The sequence below is a fragment of the Myxocyprinus asiaticus genome, chromosome 18 (assembly GCF_019703515.2).
Source record: "Myxocyprinus asiaticus isolate MX2 ecotype Aquarium Trade chromosome 18, UBuf_Myxa_2, whole genome shotgun sequence".
Taxonomy (NCBI): domain Eukaryota; kingdom Metazoa; phylum Chordata; class Actinopteri; order Cypriniformes; family Catostomidae; genus Myxocyprinus; species Myxocyprinus asiaticus.
In genome coordinates, this window is record NC_059361.1 from 15,749,085 (window position 1) to 15,762,121 (window position 13,037).

The 13,037-nt window shown below is 38.5% G+C and overlaps 1 protein-coding gene across 1 annotated transcript in view; it reads left to right on the forward strand.

Annotated features, from left to right (window-relative positions):
• Window positions 1-4,382: 4,382 nt before the first annotated feature.
• The window catches only part of LOC127456345 (rho guanine nucleotide exchange factor 26-like), a 56,756-nt gene continuing 48,101 nt past the window's right edge, over window positions 4,383-13,037 (forward strand). The window contains exons 1-4 of the mRNA XM_051724792.1: window positions 4,383-4,577; window positions 4,966-6,172; window positions 8,493-8,544; window positions 10,673-10,818. Of these exons, the coding sequence (XP_051580752.1) occupies window positions 5,009-6,172; window positions 8,493-8,544; window positions 10,673-10,818 (1,362 nt within the window). The 5' untranslated portion in view covers window positions 4,383-4,577; window positions 4,966-5,008. The remainder of the gene's footprint in view (window positions 4,578-4,965; window positions 6,173-8,492; window positions 8,545-10,672; window positions 10,819-13,037) is intronic.

Genomic DNA, 13,037 nt, shown 5'->3' on the forward strand with positions numbered 1-13,037 from the left:
GTGACGAGTGCGATTCGGAGGTTGCATTTTTCCCTCTAAAATTAAATTACTCCACTGATGGTAAGGTTTGGGTTGAGGGGTTCAGTTTATAAAATATGCATTCTGCTTCACTCTGTTACAGCCTATACATTTGACAACAACTTCCCAACTCACTTTTGACACCCCTTTGTGGACATTTCACTGGGAAAATGGAGCTCACAAGTGCCAATACGTCCATCAGCACTTACCGCTTTGGCTACTGGGGGCTGTGTTTGAATAATCGGTAAGCACAGACCGATTTCAGCTAAAAAAAAGTCAACCTACTATTTCTGATTTCACTGTGAGATCAGTCTAAACTGGTCAAGTTTTTCCTCCATTTTTAAATAAGCAAAAATATTCCATGTAGTCTCTCAATAAATCTAAGCATGCACAATAATTATAAACAAATTAGCAGAATGTTATTTAAAATAGATTCAGATTATCTGGCATTGTCACACCACAGGATATGCCAACTTTTAAAGTATTTCAAGTATTTTTTCTTGAGTTCATATATATACAACATTGAAATGTACTTCTTTTTTCTAAGCACTGAAAATTCAACTCATTTTTATTCATCGAATTATTCACTGTGATGTTTTATGTCAGAAATCAGTCAAGTTTGCTGTTTGCATAAGCTTCCTGCCCTGTGTTGCAGAAAATTTGACTCACAGAAAATATTTGTCCTGATTATGTTCTGAAATCTTTGAATTCGGATGGAACTGACCCTCAAACTTATTTGCATATACTTTTCTCAGTCACTCTGCCATGCTCAATTTAAACTCCAGGTACATGATAAACATTTTCAAGAGAAATACAATGTCAGTCCTTCCATATGATTCTCAAGACTTACTATCAATCCTGCAAAATGCTGTTGCCAATGTAGCATCTTCTTTGATGTACAACACTACAATAATTAGGGGCAAAATGTCAAAGCTAACAAATATCACAAAGAACAAAACTAGTACGATGTAAAAAAGGGATCTCACGTTGAAAATGCAATTTAGGCAAATATTTAGTGCCATCTAGTGGTACAACTGTGCACATTCACTGCCGCCTCTTATGTCATCACCAAGAGATTTGTAACTGAGCAGACTAGAGTTTTTGGAGTTAAACAGTGAAGGACAAGGGAACAAGGCTTGCAGATAGATGTCTTAAACCATTAGGCTGCTGTGCCACCATGACAATATAACTGCAGCGATACTACTTAATAAATGTCAGACCCTTAACCCTTGTGCGTTAATTTAAAAAAGTTACTCAGAGGTCCTTAGTGGACAAAAATGTCCGCGTCAAAAAACTGCCATAATAATATTATATATTAATATTATTTTCCACTTTCAATGAGTTAATATTTTTAACCAACATCAGTCCTGATCACAACTACCAAATATTCAATCATTTTCAGGATTTTAACCCTTTAAATGCCAGTTTGTTTATATAATGCCACTGTTGTTTTTATGAATATATATATATATATATATATATATATATATATATATATATATATATATATATATATATATATATATATATATATATATATATACTAAATGCTAAGAGTATTTTTTTTTGGGGGGGGGGGGGGGGATTTTCACAGTCTGGGATATGTCAATGATTAGCAACAACACTGATTTTGATGCATTATTATTTTTTGTGCAGTGTCAGATTAAAAAAAAAAAAAAACCTCACACAGTAACTTAGAGGACAAAAATGTCCATGTCAAAAAACTGCCATAAAAATATTATATATTAATATTATTTTCCACTTTCACTGACTTAGATTTTTTAACCAACATCAGTCCTGATCATAACTTCCAAATATTCTTTGATTTTCAGGATTTTAACCCTTTAAATACCAGTTTGTTTACATAATGCCACTGTTGTTTTTTACACACACACACACACACACACACACACACACACACACATTTCTCAATACACATACAAAACACACTCTGACATCCATACCAACACACCCACACAATTTTAGCTGCATCATTTATTGAAGTGGCCTGGAGTGCTCTATAATACAGCAAACAGAAAATAGAAAAAAAAAAAAAAAAAAAACATGTATTTGCTCCATAAGCTAAAAATGAGAAAAATTGCGCCATCTGGTGGAAAATATTTTAAAAATTACATTTTGAAGCCAGGGCTCCAGAATGAAAGCATAATATCATAGAATTCATGATTTTATGCTTTAATGGTACTGGGATCAAATATTGCAGTTTTAATGGGTTTCAATGGGGACATTTTTGTCCTTAAGGTCCTGAGTGTAACTATTTTGTGTACACAGTGTTTTATAGATGTCAGTGGCGAATTCTCAGGGCCAGCAAAGCCTTCTCTGCTGGCATAACATGCCAAATAAATAAATATTTTTCATCCTTTCATTCTCAATCAGCTTTTTGCCTATGCATTTTTAATCGCTTTCCACTCTTAATTAATCTACAAACAAATAGAGAAAAACGAAAAGTTTATCCAGTCAGAATTTATTCCTTGATGCTTACAAGCGAAGTGTGACTACTGTTTCACAAATCACATGCCCAAAGCAGTGAGTGAGTCTGAGCTCCACCCGCTCAGGCCTTCAGAATTTCTATAGAATCCCTCAACAGTGCAAATGAATGGGCAACTAAAGTCAGACTGTCAGATTCATCAGCCAATTAGATTGATTAATTTGTTCTTGGTGGGTGTGATCTTTAGGATATGTTCCGGTCGAGGCCTTCTAGCTGGCCTTGAGTGACGCAATCACGCTTTAAGTGATGTAATTTGAAAGCGAAGAGCGCCAGATGGTCATCACTGCCTCTATCGCCATTGAGAAAGAGATCCTTATGGATTTAAAAACACAAGATGTTCTGTATGACCGTGTGATTGCTTAATTTATAAACAGGAAAGGAGGGCTGATTTTCACTTAAAGTAAATTGGTAAGTGCTTTTTGCATTGTTATAGCAACATCAGGAGTTTTTTAAGTGTAAATTAGGCTGCTGGAGCATTCAGTGTCGGATCAAGTTTTGAAAAGTAGCGCTGCTTTCCATTCAACTCGGAAAGTCGGATTTTACAACTTCCTACTAGGAAAAGTGCAATGGAATGCATCTTAAAGTCAGAATTAAAACTTGTAGGCTCGTGCAGAAATTCTCAACTCAGATTTCGCCGAGATGCAGGGGCATGATGTCACACAAACATGTCGACACTCAGGGAGATATACAAAGTAAGTGATAAACATTCACTTTATTAAAGTAATATCGATACACGAGTTCGTTTCCAAATTACGTGATATTAAATCTTGTTTAACAAACGCCTGCAGAAACAGGTGTATAAAACCTTATAATCTCTTTTGATAATCGTACACCTGAAGCACAAATGCTAGCGCTGCAGCACTGTTTATCAGCTGGGTTGCTAGGAGACATCTCTAATGAGAGTCAAACCCCTGCTAAGCTAACGGGAGCGTTGCAGTTCCGAATATCGGGGAATATCAGGGAATGGAATGCATTTATGTTCGGAGATATCAAGTAGGAATATCCCATATCCAACTTGAATGGAACGCAGCATAACCGTGTACCCGGACGAAACAAAAGTTATTGCAAGCAACATTTAAATCTCAAATATTATTAGATAGATTTTTCCAGGTATTATAGACCTCCTTGGTAGATTCATATGAAAAATTATGAATTTCGAATGTCTGTTCGGGAGACGTTCATTTCACAAAACAGTCATGCTGCAGCTAAAATTAGGCTTGATTGAGCATTAAGTTTCGTTTCAAGTTCTGGCTTTCATGCGTGGACGTGTTTTTAAAATGTCAGTTGCTATTACTAGTTGAATTCCACGTAATGCATACGGCGTCTTATTCATTGTGAAACTATGTTTTCTTAATGGCATGAATAACACTGAAGGCCCAGACTTAAAATGCTTGCGGCAAAAATACACACTTTTGGCAAAATGTATGCCGTTGTCATTAACACAGACAAAATGATCGAAAAAATGAAAATGAAAAGGTCACAAAAGGGTTAAAATAAATAAATGTTCCGTGAATACATTGTTGGTATAGTCAAAGACCACAAGATGGCGCTAACAAGCTCCTGTTTTCTACACCCAGTTTATTCAATTCTCAGAATCTCCTCTAAATTGAGCACCGAATGCAAAACAAAATTTAGACTAATTTAAAAATAAAATGAATTTAGTTTATTATCATTTTGTTCTGTCATTACTCCCCGCCTCTCCTCAGTCTCGAGATAAAACTTTTCTCTCTTAAAGTTTACCTGTCACAGCTGACACACACCGAGCTCGAGCTTCTTCGAGTGCACGTGACGTCACATGAACTTGGGAACTCTTGTGCCCTCCCTAACAAACATCACTCTCTGCACGACTACAGTCTCAGTCTGACCACACAAGAGACTGAAGTATCACAAACGATACACTGCGATTAGAGATAAACAACGCAGATTTTGTGGAGTTTAGAGCACTTATGTTTTTTTATTAAATGGGGGAAAACTTCGACTTCATTGGAATTCTCCTTCACACGAGCGGGAAAACAGGACTAAAAAGCGGATTATAAATAATCTTCACACAGAGGTATGCCGCATTACTTTAACCTGTTTGTGCGCGAGAGTTTACTGTAACAGCGCGCGCCTCATAAACCGTGTGAGAAGATGATGACGGGAATCAGTGTTAACTATTATTCCCTCCTGATAAAAACTTACAAAACCCTCTTAAATCGCTCACAAAACTTAACAGTGTTCATTTGAAGTCTTCGCCAAGGTGAAAACCAGCCGAAATATTACTTTTAAACGTATAATTGTGGAGTTAACGCTACCTCCTCGCGCATCATTTGTCAAAAAGTTTCGTAAACGCGTTGTCAACTTGTTGTCGTTTGAACGTCGTTAATAAGTGTTCGATACTGTAAGGCAGGGCGCAGTTCACTTTACACTCATGCAACTTTTCCCTTCTTTTTTCTGTTAAGACAAGGGTCAGGATGTTCGTTGAGTGATACGAGTACACTCAGTATGGATTTCGGCAACGAAGTGGATCTCTCCAATAACAATATCACTCCCATCTGGAAGAGACGAAGCCCAAATGACATGAAGCCCAAAGCCAGACCTCTCAGTTACCAAATAGACGGAGTTCTCATGACAGACTTTCCCGTGGATGATAGGTGCACCATCACTCTCACTCAACCTGCAGAAAAGATCAGCGCTACTGCACCAAACACTGCGGTGCTGAAACACACTCTGAACAAACCCACAAGGAAGTCTCGGGTGGTTAGGAGTATTAGTGTAGGACATTTGTCTAACGGACGTTTCTTTCTGTCAAAGTTTACTAAATCAGAGGATGTCAAGAATTCAAACGCAACTCGGCCCCCTAAGACTCCAACTCTGCCCACTAAGAATGGGAATGGTCTCAGTATTTGGCACGATAAGAACATAATAGAGCCCTTTAAGCGTCTCTCCAGTCAATTTTCACTCACCTCTCAGAGGGATCAGATTGTTTTTGGTGATGTGTCTCCAACATCAGACACGGTTTCCCCAAAACAGAGCTTATCCCCTCAGAACTCCAAACGTCAACTTTCACCATCACCCCAATCTCAGGATGTCCGTGGGTCTCCTCTCAGCCTCCGTAGCTCCCCATCTCACAGTTCCATCTCCAGCATACCTTCACTTTCCTCCAACCTTAGCATCCCCTCGGACCCCCCGACCCCTCGCACCCCATCCCCTGCCGACAGGTTGGGGGGAGACCTGTTGCAGCGACAGAGTTCAGGGTCTTCTCAGGGCTCTGAGGGCAAGCAACCCTCTTCCCCAATTGTACTGAGCACTCACAGTGCTGCAGCGCAGAAGATGGGCACCCAGCAGATCATACCCAAGGGTCTGGCCTCTGACACACACTTCAGCAAGCCCTCTCAGAACAGTAAAAGTGCTTTCCGGCCTCGAAGCATGTTTGAGACTGGGTCTTCTTTCTCCCCAAGTAAGGAGGATGAACAGGATGGAGATGAGAGCCCGGGATTACTGACAAGAGGCTTGCGCTCCAAATCATATCGCCGGGCAGTAGTCAGTGGCGTAGATGTGGATGTGCCATCTTCAGACCCAAAAGCCAAATGGCCATCCCAGCCTGTACTGAAAGGAGTCGCAGAGGACAAGGAGATTCCAGCTAGTCCCAGTCCATCCAAGAGTAAGGTGAGCTAACAACTGAATCGTTTTTGAGAGCTTTCCACAATACACATCGTTTCAAAGCAGCTTAATAGTTTCAAATCACTGTCATAATAATATGCTGCCGTCTGCATCCTGCAACGGATTGTTTTCCAATACAATAGTCACACAGGAGACAATTTGTACCTCTGTGAAGTACTAATCTGTGCATTTTGTAATTGTGCAATTATTTTAAGGTATTGCATGGAGAGGGAAGCAGCGTTTATGTATTTAAGTAGTATTATGGAGGTGATTAATCTGTTTGAGAAACACTCAACAGCTTTGTCAAAAGTTATTCTACTCTTACTTTAGATACATATTAGTTATTGATGCATAAGAAGGGCAAATATTTTTTTTAATCTACAGGTAGCATGACATTGAAAAGCAAGGAACTGTAACAGATTTGTAAACTGCAAGACTGAGGGTTATTTAGGTCTGTTACCATTCCCAAATATCACTGCCATCAAATTAGCCATGTCTAAAGCACAAAGGTCATCTTTAGAATCAAAAAGGTCAAAGGTTGCCTGCAAGTGACAATAGGCACCCATTACTTCAGTCCATCCTTCAGAATTTGACAGGCCTGTGTGAACAATGACAGCACACTATTAGTTGACCTAACAGCCTAATAAATCTAGCAATTGTTTCCCTTTTACGAAGAGAGGAAGATAGGAAAAGATTGGAGCAGGTGACTTGATATACTGTCATGTGATCTAGGCCTACACGACACAAGTCAGTTCAAAGTCATTCTGCATTTATTTGTTTTTCCTCATAATTGAATTTGGAAGTAGTTTTGAACAAATGTTTGTTTGATTAAAAGGCAGTATTTCAATATTTTTGGTAACATTTAACCTCTTCAACTCTGCGGACCTGCCGGTAGGTCCAAAAGGGGGTGCCATATCGCAAAAAAAGTTTGAACTTAAAATGTTCAAGTCTCTGAATACATCAGTCAGGCATATGCATTTTTATCATTTGAAAGCTAATCTGAACTTTTCAGAGATAACCATCACTTCTGGATTTATGTTACATAAAATCACAAAATAAGGTATGAAAACATTTGCATCGCAAATCAGCGTCACCTAGAGGTCATGTGGTAGAAATATTAATATGAATATAAAAGTTTTTCAAAAAGCACTTAAATAGACAAATCATATATCAAATGAATATATATTAAATATGTCAGATCTCATTCTCAGGAAGGTGACTGTACAGTTTATTCAGTTTTATTTTGCCCTAATACAACAGGTTGAAAGATTTTCAAAAGAATCACAAAGTGAAATATGATATCTGTAAGACATCAAATACAAATGTCTCTTTTATACGCCGATCACTGCTGCTATAAGCCCCAAATAGATACAACTTTATATCTGTGTTTACTTAGGCAGTTTTCTAAAAAAAAAAAGAGCCATTTTTTACTTGTCTGTGAGCGAATAATCCAATGTTATATCTCTGTGTCCAGAACAAAATGTGCATTCCAGCAGGAAAGGCATGCTTAACAAATCATTGAAAATATATGTTATCGACTATTGATGCTAAATTACCATTGCAAAGGGGAGGAGTTCAGCTTTCTAATGACACATAGATTGAACTTCTAGTCCACTCAGAGGCCGAGATATTCAATGAAACAATGGGGGGTTGTGCATGAACAGAAAATTAAACTGAATGTCTATGGACGAGCACATCTGCGAGGGCTGAAATGTGTTAGAGCGCCACCTACATTTCAGACGGGCATTTTGTGATGGAAGGTGTTAAGAGGAATTTTTTTTTTTCTAGTACTTGCTACCATTTAATGAAATAAAATAAGACTTTTTGAAGGGAGATGGAGTGAACAGAACCAGAATTACATGCTGACAAATTTAGGACAACAAAAAAATTATATCCATCATAAGATTGTAAACGTATACAATATTATTTATGTATAATTGGAGTAACTTTTTTAATTTGGGTAGTTTTCATTTGAGTGTGAAAGATTGCAGGCGGCAGCCCCAAAATGCCCCAGAGTTGAAGAGGTTTATAAAGCTTTTAGCTATCAATAAAAGTTAATCTATTCCACAACAGTTCATACCAAAGAATTCCACAGATCTGTTTAGAAAACATGAAAAAAGTGCAAAGATTTAGTGTTGGTCTAGCCATGATCAAAATGACTGTGCATTTCTGTATAACTGTTTACTGGAGGATTGATAAATGCAAATGTATTTCTGTTTAAAAAAAATACTTTATAGCTTCAGTTATGATTTGAAATGAGGAACTGTGGTTGCTATGTAATCCCATTTATGAAACTCATCTATACAATCACCTGTGCTTCCTGCAGAGTATGGAGAGAAAAAAAGGCCTGCCGACCCAGCAGACTTTTGACAGTGAGGGTAAGCATTGGTCATCCTGCAGACCTTTCTGTGTGATGTGTGTGTGTGTGTGTGTGTATATATATATATATATATATATATATATATATATGAGTGCTCTCAACTGAGACGAAGTGAACATCCTTTGTCTTTGTGTACTCTTCTGTTACTTTGTTAGGCATGATTGAACGTTTTGATCTTTTAAGGATGGTAATTCTGCTACCAGCTTATCAGTAGCTTCACTTTTTAGTAAAGAACCTAACAAAGTAAATTGAAAGCATAGTGATAAACAGCAATACTGGTATTAAAATAAATATTTATTTTGCTAAAAAACAAAATGCTATACAGGGATTTCTGGTAATACACTTGAGCAATGAGTCAAATTAATTGGTGAATCATTTCTATGCACAAATTTATTAAAATACAGTGCATCCGGAAAGTATTCCCAGCGCTTCACTTTTTCCACATTTTGTTATGTTACAGCCTTATTCCAAAATTGATTAAATTCATTATTTTCCTCAAAATTCTACAAACAATACCCCATAATGACAACGTGAAAGAAGTTTGTTTGAAATCTTTGCAAATTTATTAACCAACCCCCCCCCCAATACTTTGTTGAAGCACCTTTGGCACCAATTACAGCCTCAAGTCTTTTTGAGTATGATGCTACAAGCTTGGCACACCTATTTTTGGGCAGTTTCTCCCATTCTTCTTTGCAGGACCTCTCAAGCTCCATCAGGTTGGATGTGGAGCGTCGGTGCACAGCCATTTTCAGATCTCTCCAGAGATGTTCAATCGGGTTAAAGTCTGGGCTCTGGCTGGGCCACTCAAGGACATTCACTGAGTTGTCCCGGAGCCACTCCTTTGTTATCTTGGCTGTGTGCTTAGGGTCGTTGTCCTGTTGGAAGATGAACCTTCGCCTCAGTCCAGAGCGCTCTGGAGCAGGTTTTCATCAAGGATGTCTCTTTACATTGCTGCATTCATCTTTCCCTCGATCCTGACTAGTCTCCCAGTTCCTGCCGCTGAAAAACATCCCCACAGCATGATGCTGCCAACACCATTCTTCACTGTAGGGATGGTATTGGCCAGGTGATGAGCGGTGCCTGGTTTCCTCCAGACATGAGGCTTGCCATTCAGGCCAAAGAGTTCAGTCTTTGTTTCTCATGGTCTGAGAGTCTTTCAGGTGCCTTTTGGCAAACTCCAGGTGGGCTGTCATGTGCCTTTTACTGAGGAGTGGCTTCCGTCTGGCCACTCTACCATACAGGCCTGATTGGTGGAGTGCTGCAGAGATGGTTGTTCTACTGGAAGGTTCTCCTCTCTCCACAGAGAAATGCTGGAGCTCTGTCAGAGTGACCATCGGGTTCTTGGTCACCTCCCTGACTAAGGCCCTTCTCCCCCGATTGCTCAGTTTGGCCAGGCGGCCAGCTCTAGGAAGAGTCCTGGTGGTTCCAAACTTCTTCCATTTATGGATGATGGAGGCCACTGTGCTCATTGGGACCTGCAATGCTGCAGAAATGTTTCTGTACCCTTCCCCAGATCTGTGCCTCGATACAATCCTGTCTCGGATGTTTACAGCAATTCCATGGACTTCATAGCTTGGTTTGTGCTCTGACATGCACTGTTAACTGTGGGACCTTATATAGACAGGTGTGTGCCTTTCCAGATCATGTCCAATCAACTGAATTTACCACAGGTGGACTCCAATCAAGTTGTAGAAACATCTCAAGGATGATCAGTAGAAACAGGATGCACCTGAGCTCAATTTTGAGTGTCATGGCAAAGGCTGTGAATACTTATGTACATGTGATTTTTTCGTTTTTTATTTTTAATAAATTTGCAAAGATTTCAAACAAACTTCTTTCATGTTGTCATTATGGGGTATTGTTTGTAGAATTTTGAGGAAAATAATGAATTTAATCCATTTTGGAATAAGGCTGTAACATAACAAAATGTGGAAAAAGTGAAGCGCTGTGAATACTTTCTGGATGCACTGTAAATGCTAGCCATATGATTTTTAGATATGAGACAAGGATGACACAAAGTAATATCTATAAAAATGTGAAGTGTGTAGTTCAGACTTGCTATTCACTTGATAATTTCTTTGCACAAAGTCTCACAAAGTTTATCTGTGTGTGTTTTTTTATATCAGAGGATGAGGTTCTGTATCAGAACTACCAAGAGAAAGCCCTACACAATGATTCTGATGAGGATGCAGAGTACAAAGAATCTCAACCAGATGAAGGCATTGTGATCCAATACAAACCCATCAGGACTTCCTGGAGTCAACTCAGTGTGGTGAGGAACCATGGAGACAAAAACACACACAGGCTCACCTTTCAAAATGTTTGAGTTTTGATGGATGCCTAAAATTATACATTGGAAATAAATTATTATTTGTCTCTGAACCTTAACACAAACACTGTGCTTTGGCAGCATTCGGGAATGCTGGTATCGTAAGGAATGTCGTCCGGCCTCGTTGTGCTGGGTGGCTCAGCCTCAGCCTTGCTTCACAGACAGAGAGTGAGCGAGAGAGGGAAAGAAAGAAAGCAGGTGGTTTTTATCCAAATGTGGGAGGGAAAGAGAAGGAGAGTGGGCTGGGATAAGCTGGGTCTTTGAAAAATGGTCAGGCAAGGTGCCAGCTCCTTGGCAAATACTAGAGGATTCTTCCCCATGGAAAAATGAAGAATATGTAGATGGATAAAGCAGTGCGCTGTCTCCAGTTATGGAATTACGTAATTTAGTTTGAGATGCTATAATACTTTTTTCCACTTAGACGTTCTGTTTCCTTTTTTTTTTTTATTTTATTTATTTATTTATTTTTTTTCTACCAATACAGTATCTGGGAGTGTTTAAGCAGGAATGTTCCAATGCAGCTAAGATTGAGAGTGAAGCAAACTTGATCAGTCTTGATTAACAGGAATAAAGAAGCACAATCCAAAAAAACCTGCAGTAGAGAGAGTTGTTAAAGAAATGGTTCACCCAAAAATGATAATTCTCATCATTTACTCACCCTTATGCCATCTCAAACTTGTGACTTTCTTTTTTCTGCGAAACACAAACAAAGAAATTTTGATGGAGATATAAATATACAAAAGTGATCATATCGCTTTAGAAGACATGGATTAAACCACATGAGTTGTGTACATTTCTTGTATGCTGCCTTTATGTCCTTTTTGTAGCTTGGAATTGTTTGACGCTATTGACTTATATATTCATATATCTCAAAAAAAATATCTTTATTTGTGTTCCGCAGAAGAAAGATGGTCACAAGTTTGAGTCAGCATAAGGTTGAGTAAATGATGAGAGAATTTCCATTTTTGGGCGAACTATTCATTTGAAATAAGAGAGGGACATAAAGATTAGGGGTGTGGAGGCACATCAGGAAAAAAGATCTAGGCAAACCATTTGAGAAATTGAAAAGTGTAGAGTGACAAACAAAAAAGAGAGGACAAACTGTACGAAAGAAAGTACAAGCAACCTTGAAAAGGATACAGTAGTTGGGATTACAAGGGATTTCTGGTTGTGTGGGGTACTGTGTGTTTTGGCAAGAGCATCGACTCTGTTAAGTAAGACAGTGCAGGTGTGTTCACCTGTGAAAACACTCCATCAAATATATGTGCAGGTGAAAATTTTGATAGATCCATACTATTATTGTAGTAATAGCTGGACTTTAAGAACATCAACTCTCATTTGATTTTTAGTGGTGCTCGCTAATGCAAGAGTTACTATTGCTATTGCTCATGCTTGGGGTTAAGGGATTTGGAAAACCCCCTAACCCTAAGTATTACACTTCAATGCTTAGCAGGTCCTGTACCGTTGTGCTGTGGACATGTATGATACTTCAAATCATGTAACATAGACTTACAATAAATGAGGGACCCTAACCATATCTAGGGACCAGAACGTCATTATATTCCAGAATATATCAGCAGCAACCAATAACACCCTAGCAAGCCCGTAGCAACCATCTATAACACCCAAACAACCATATAGCAGTGCTCTGACAACCACCCACAACACTAACATTGTGAGTAGTTTTGCGTAGGCAGTGAGCACTACTCATATTTACTTTATTTTAAAATTGTAAAAGTTTAAACTGTGTTTTAGCCAATGCTGTACCTGTTAAAGTCTGGACAATTGTGCTATAGAGTGGGCAGTATGTTGAGATGTGTTTAATGTGCCAAACCTATTATTTATGATGGTTTGGGATTGAAATTTCAAAAATGTATAGGTGTTAATAGCACTGGGCGGCTTGGCTGGATTTTTTTGTAATGTGCATTTGTTAATGATATCTATACCATTTGATCAAAAAGTAAAACGAAGTCTGCCAAACATATTCCCTGGAAACCTTGGCGGCAGACCTCAAGATAGATAGTGTTTTTCAATTTCAGTTTTACATGGTTTCTCTGAAGTCTTTTGATTCTCTTCAACAAGGCAGGTGTTTTGATATGGGAAGTTGTATCTACACATCTTGAGGTTATGTTACATCACATCATCTCTTTATTGTAGTGCTC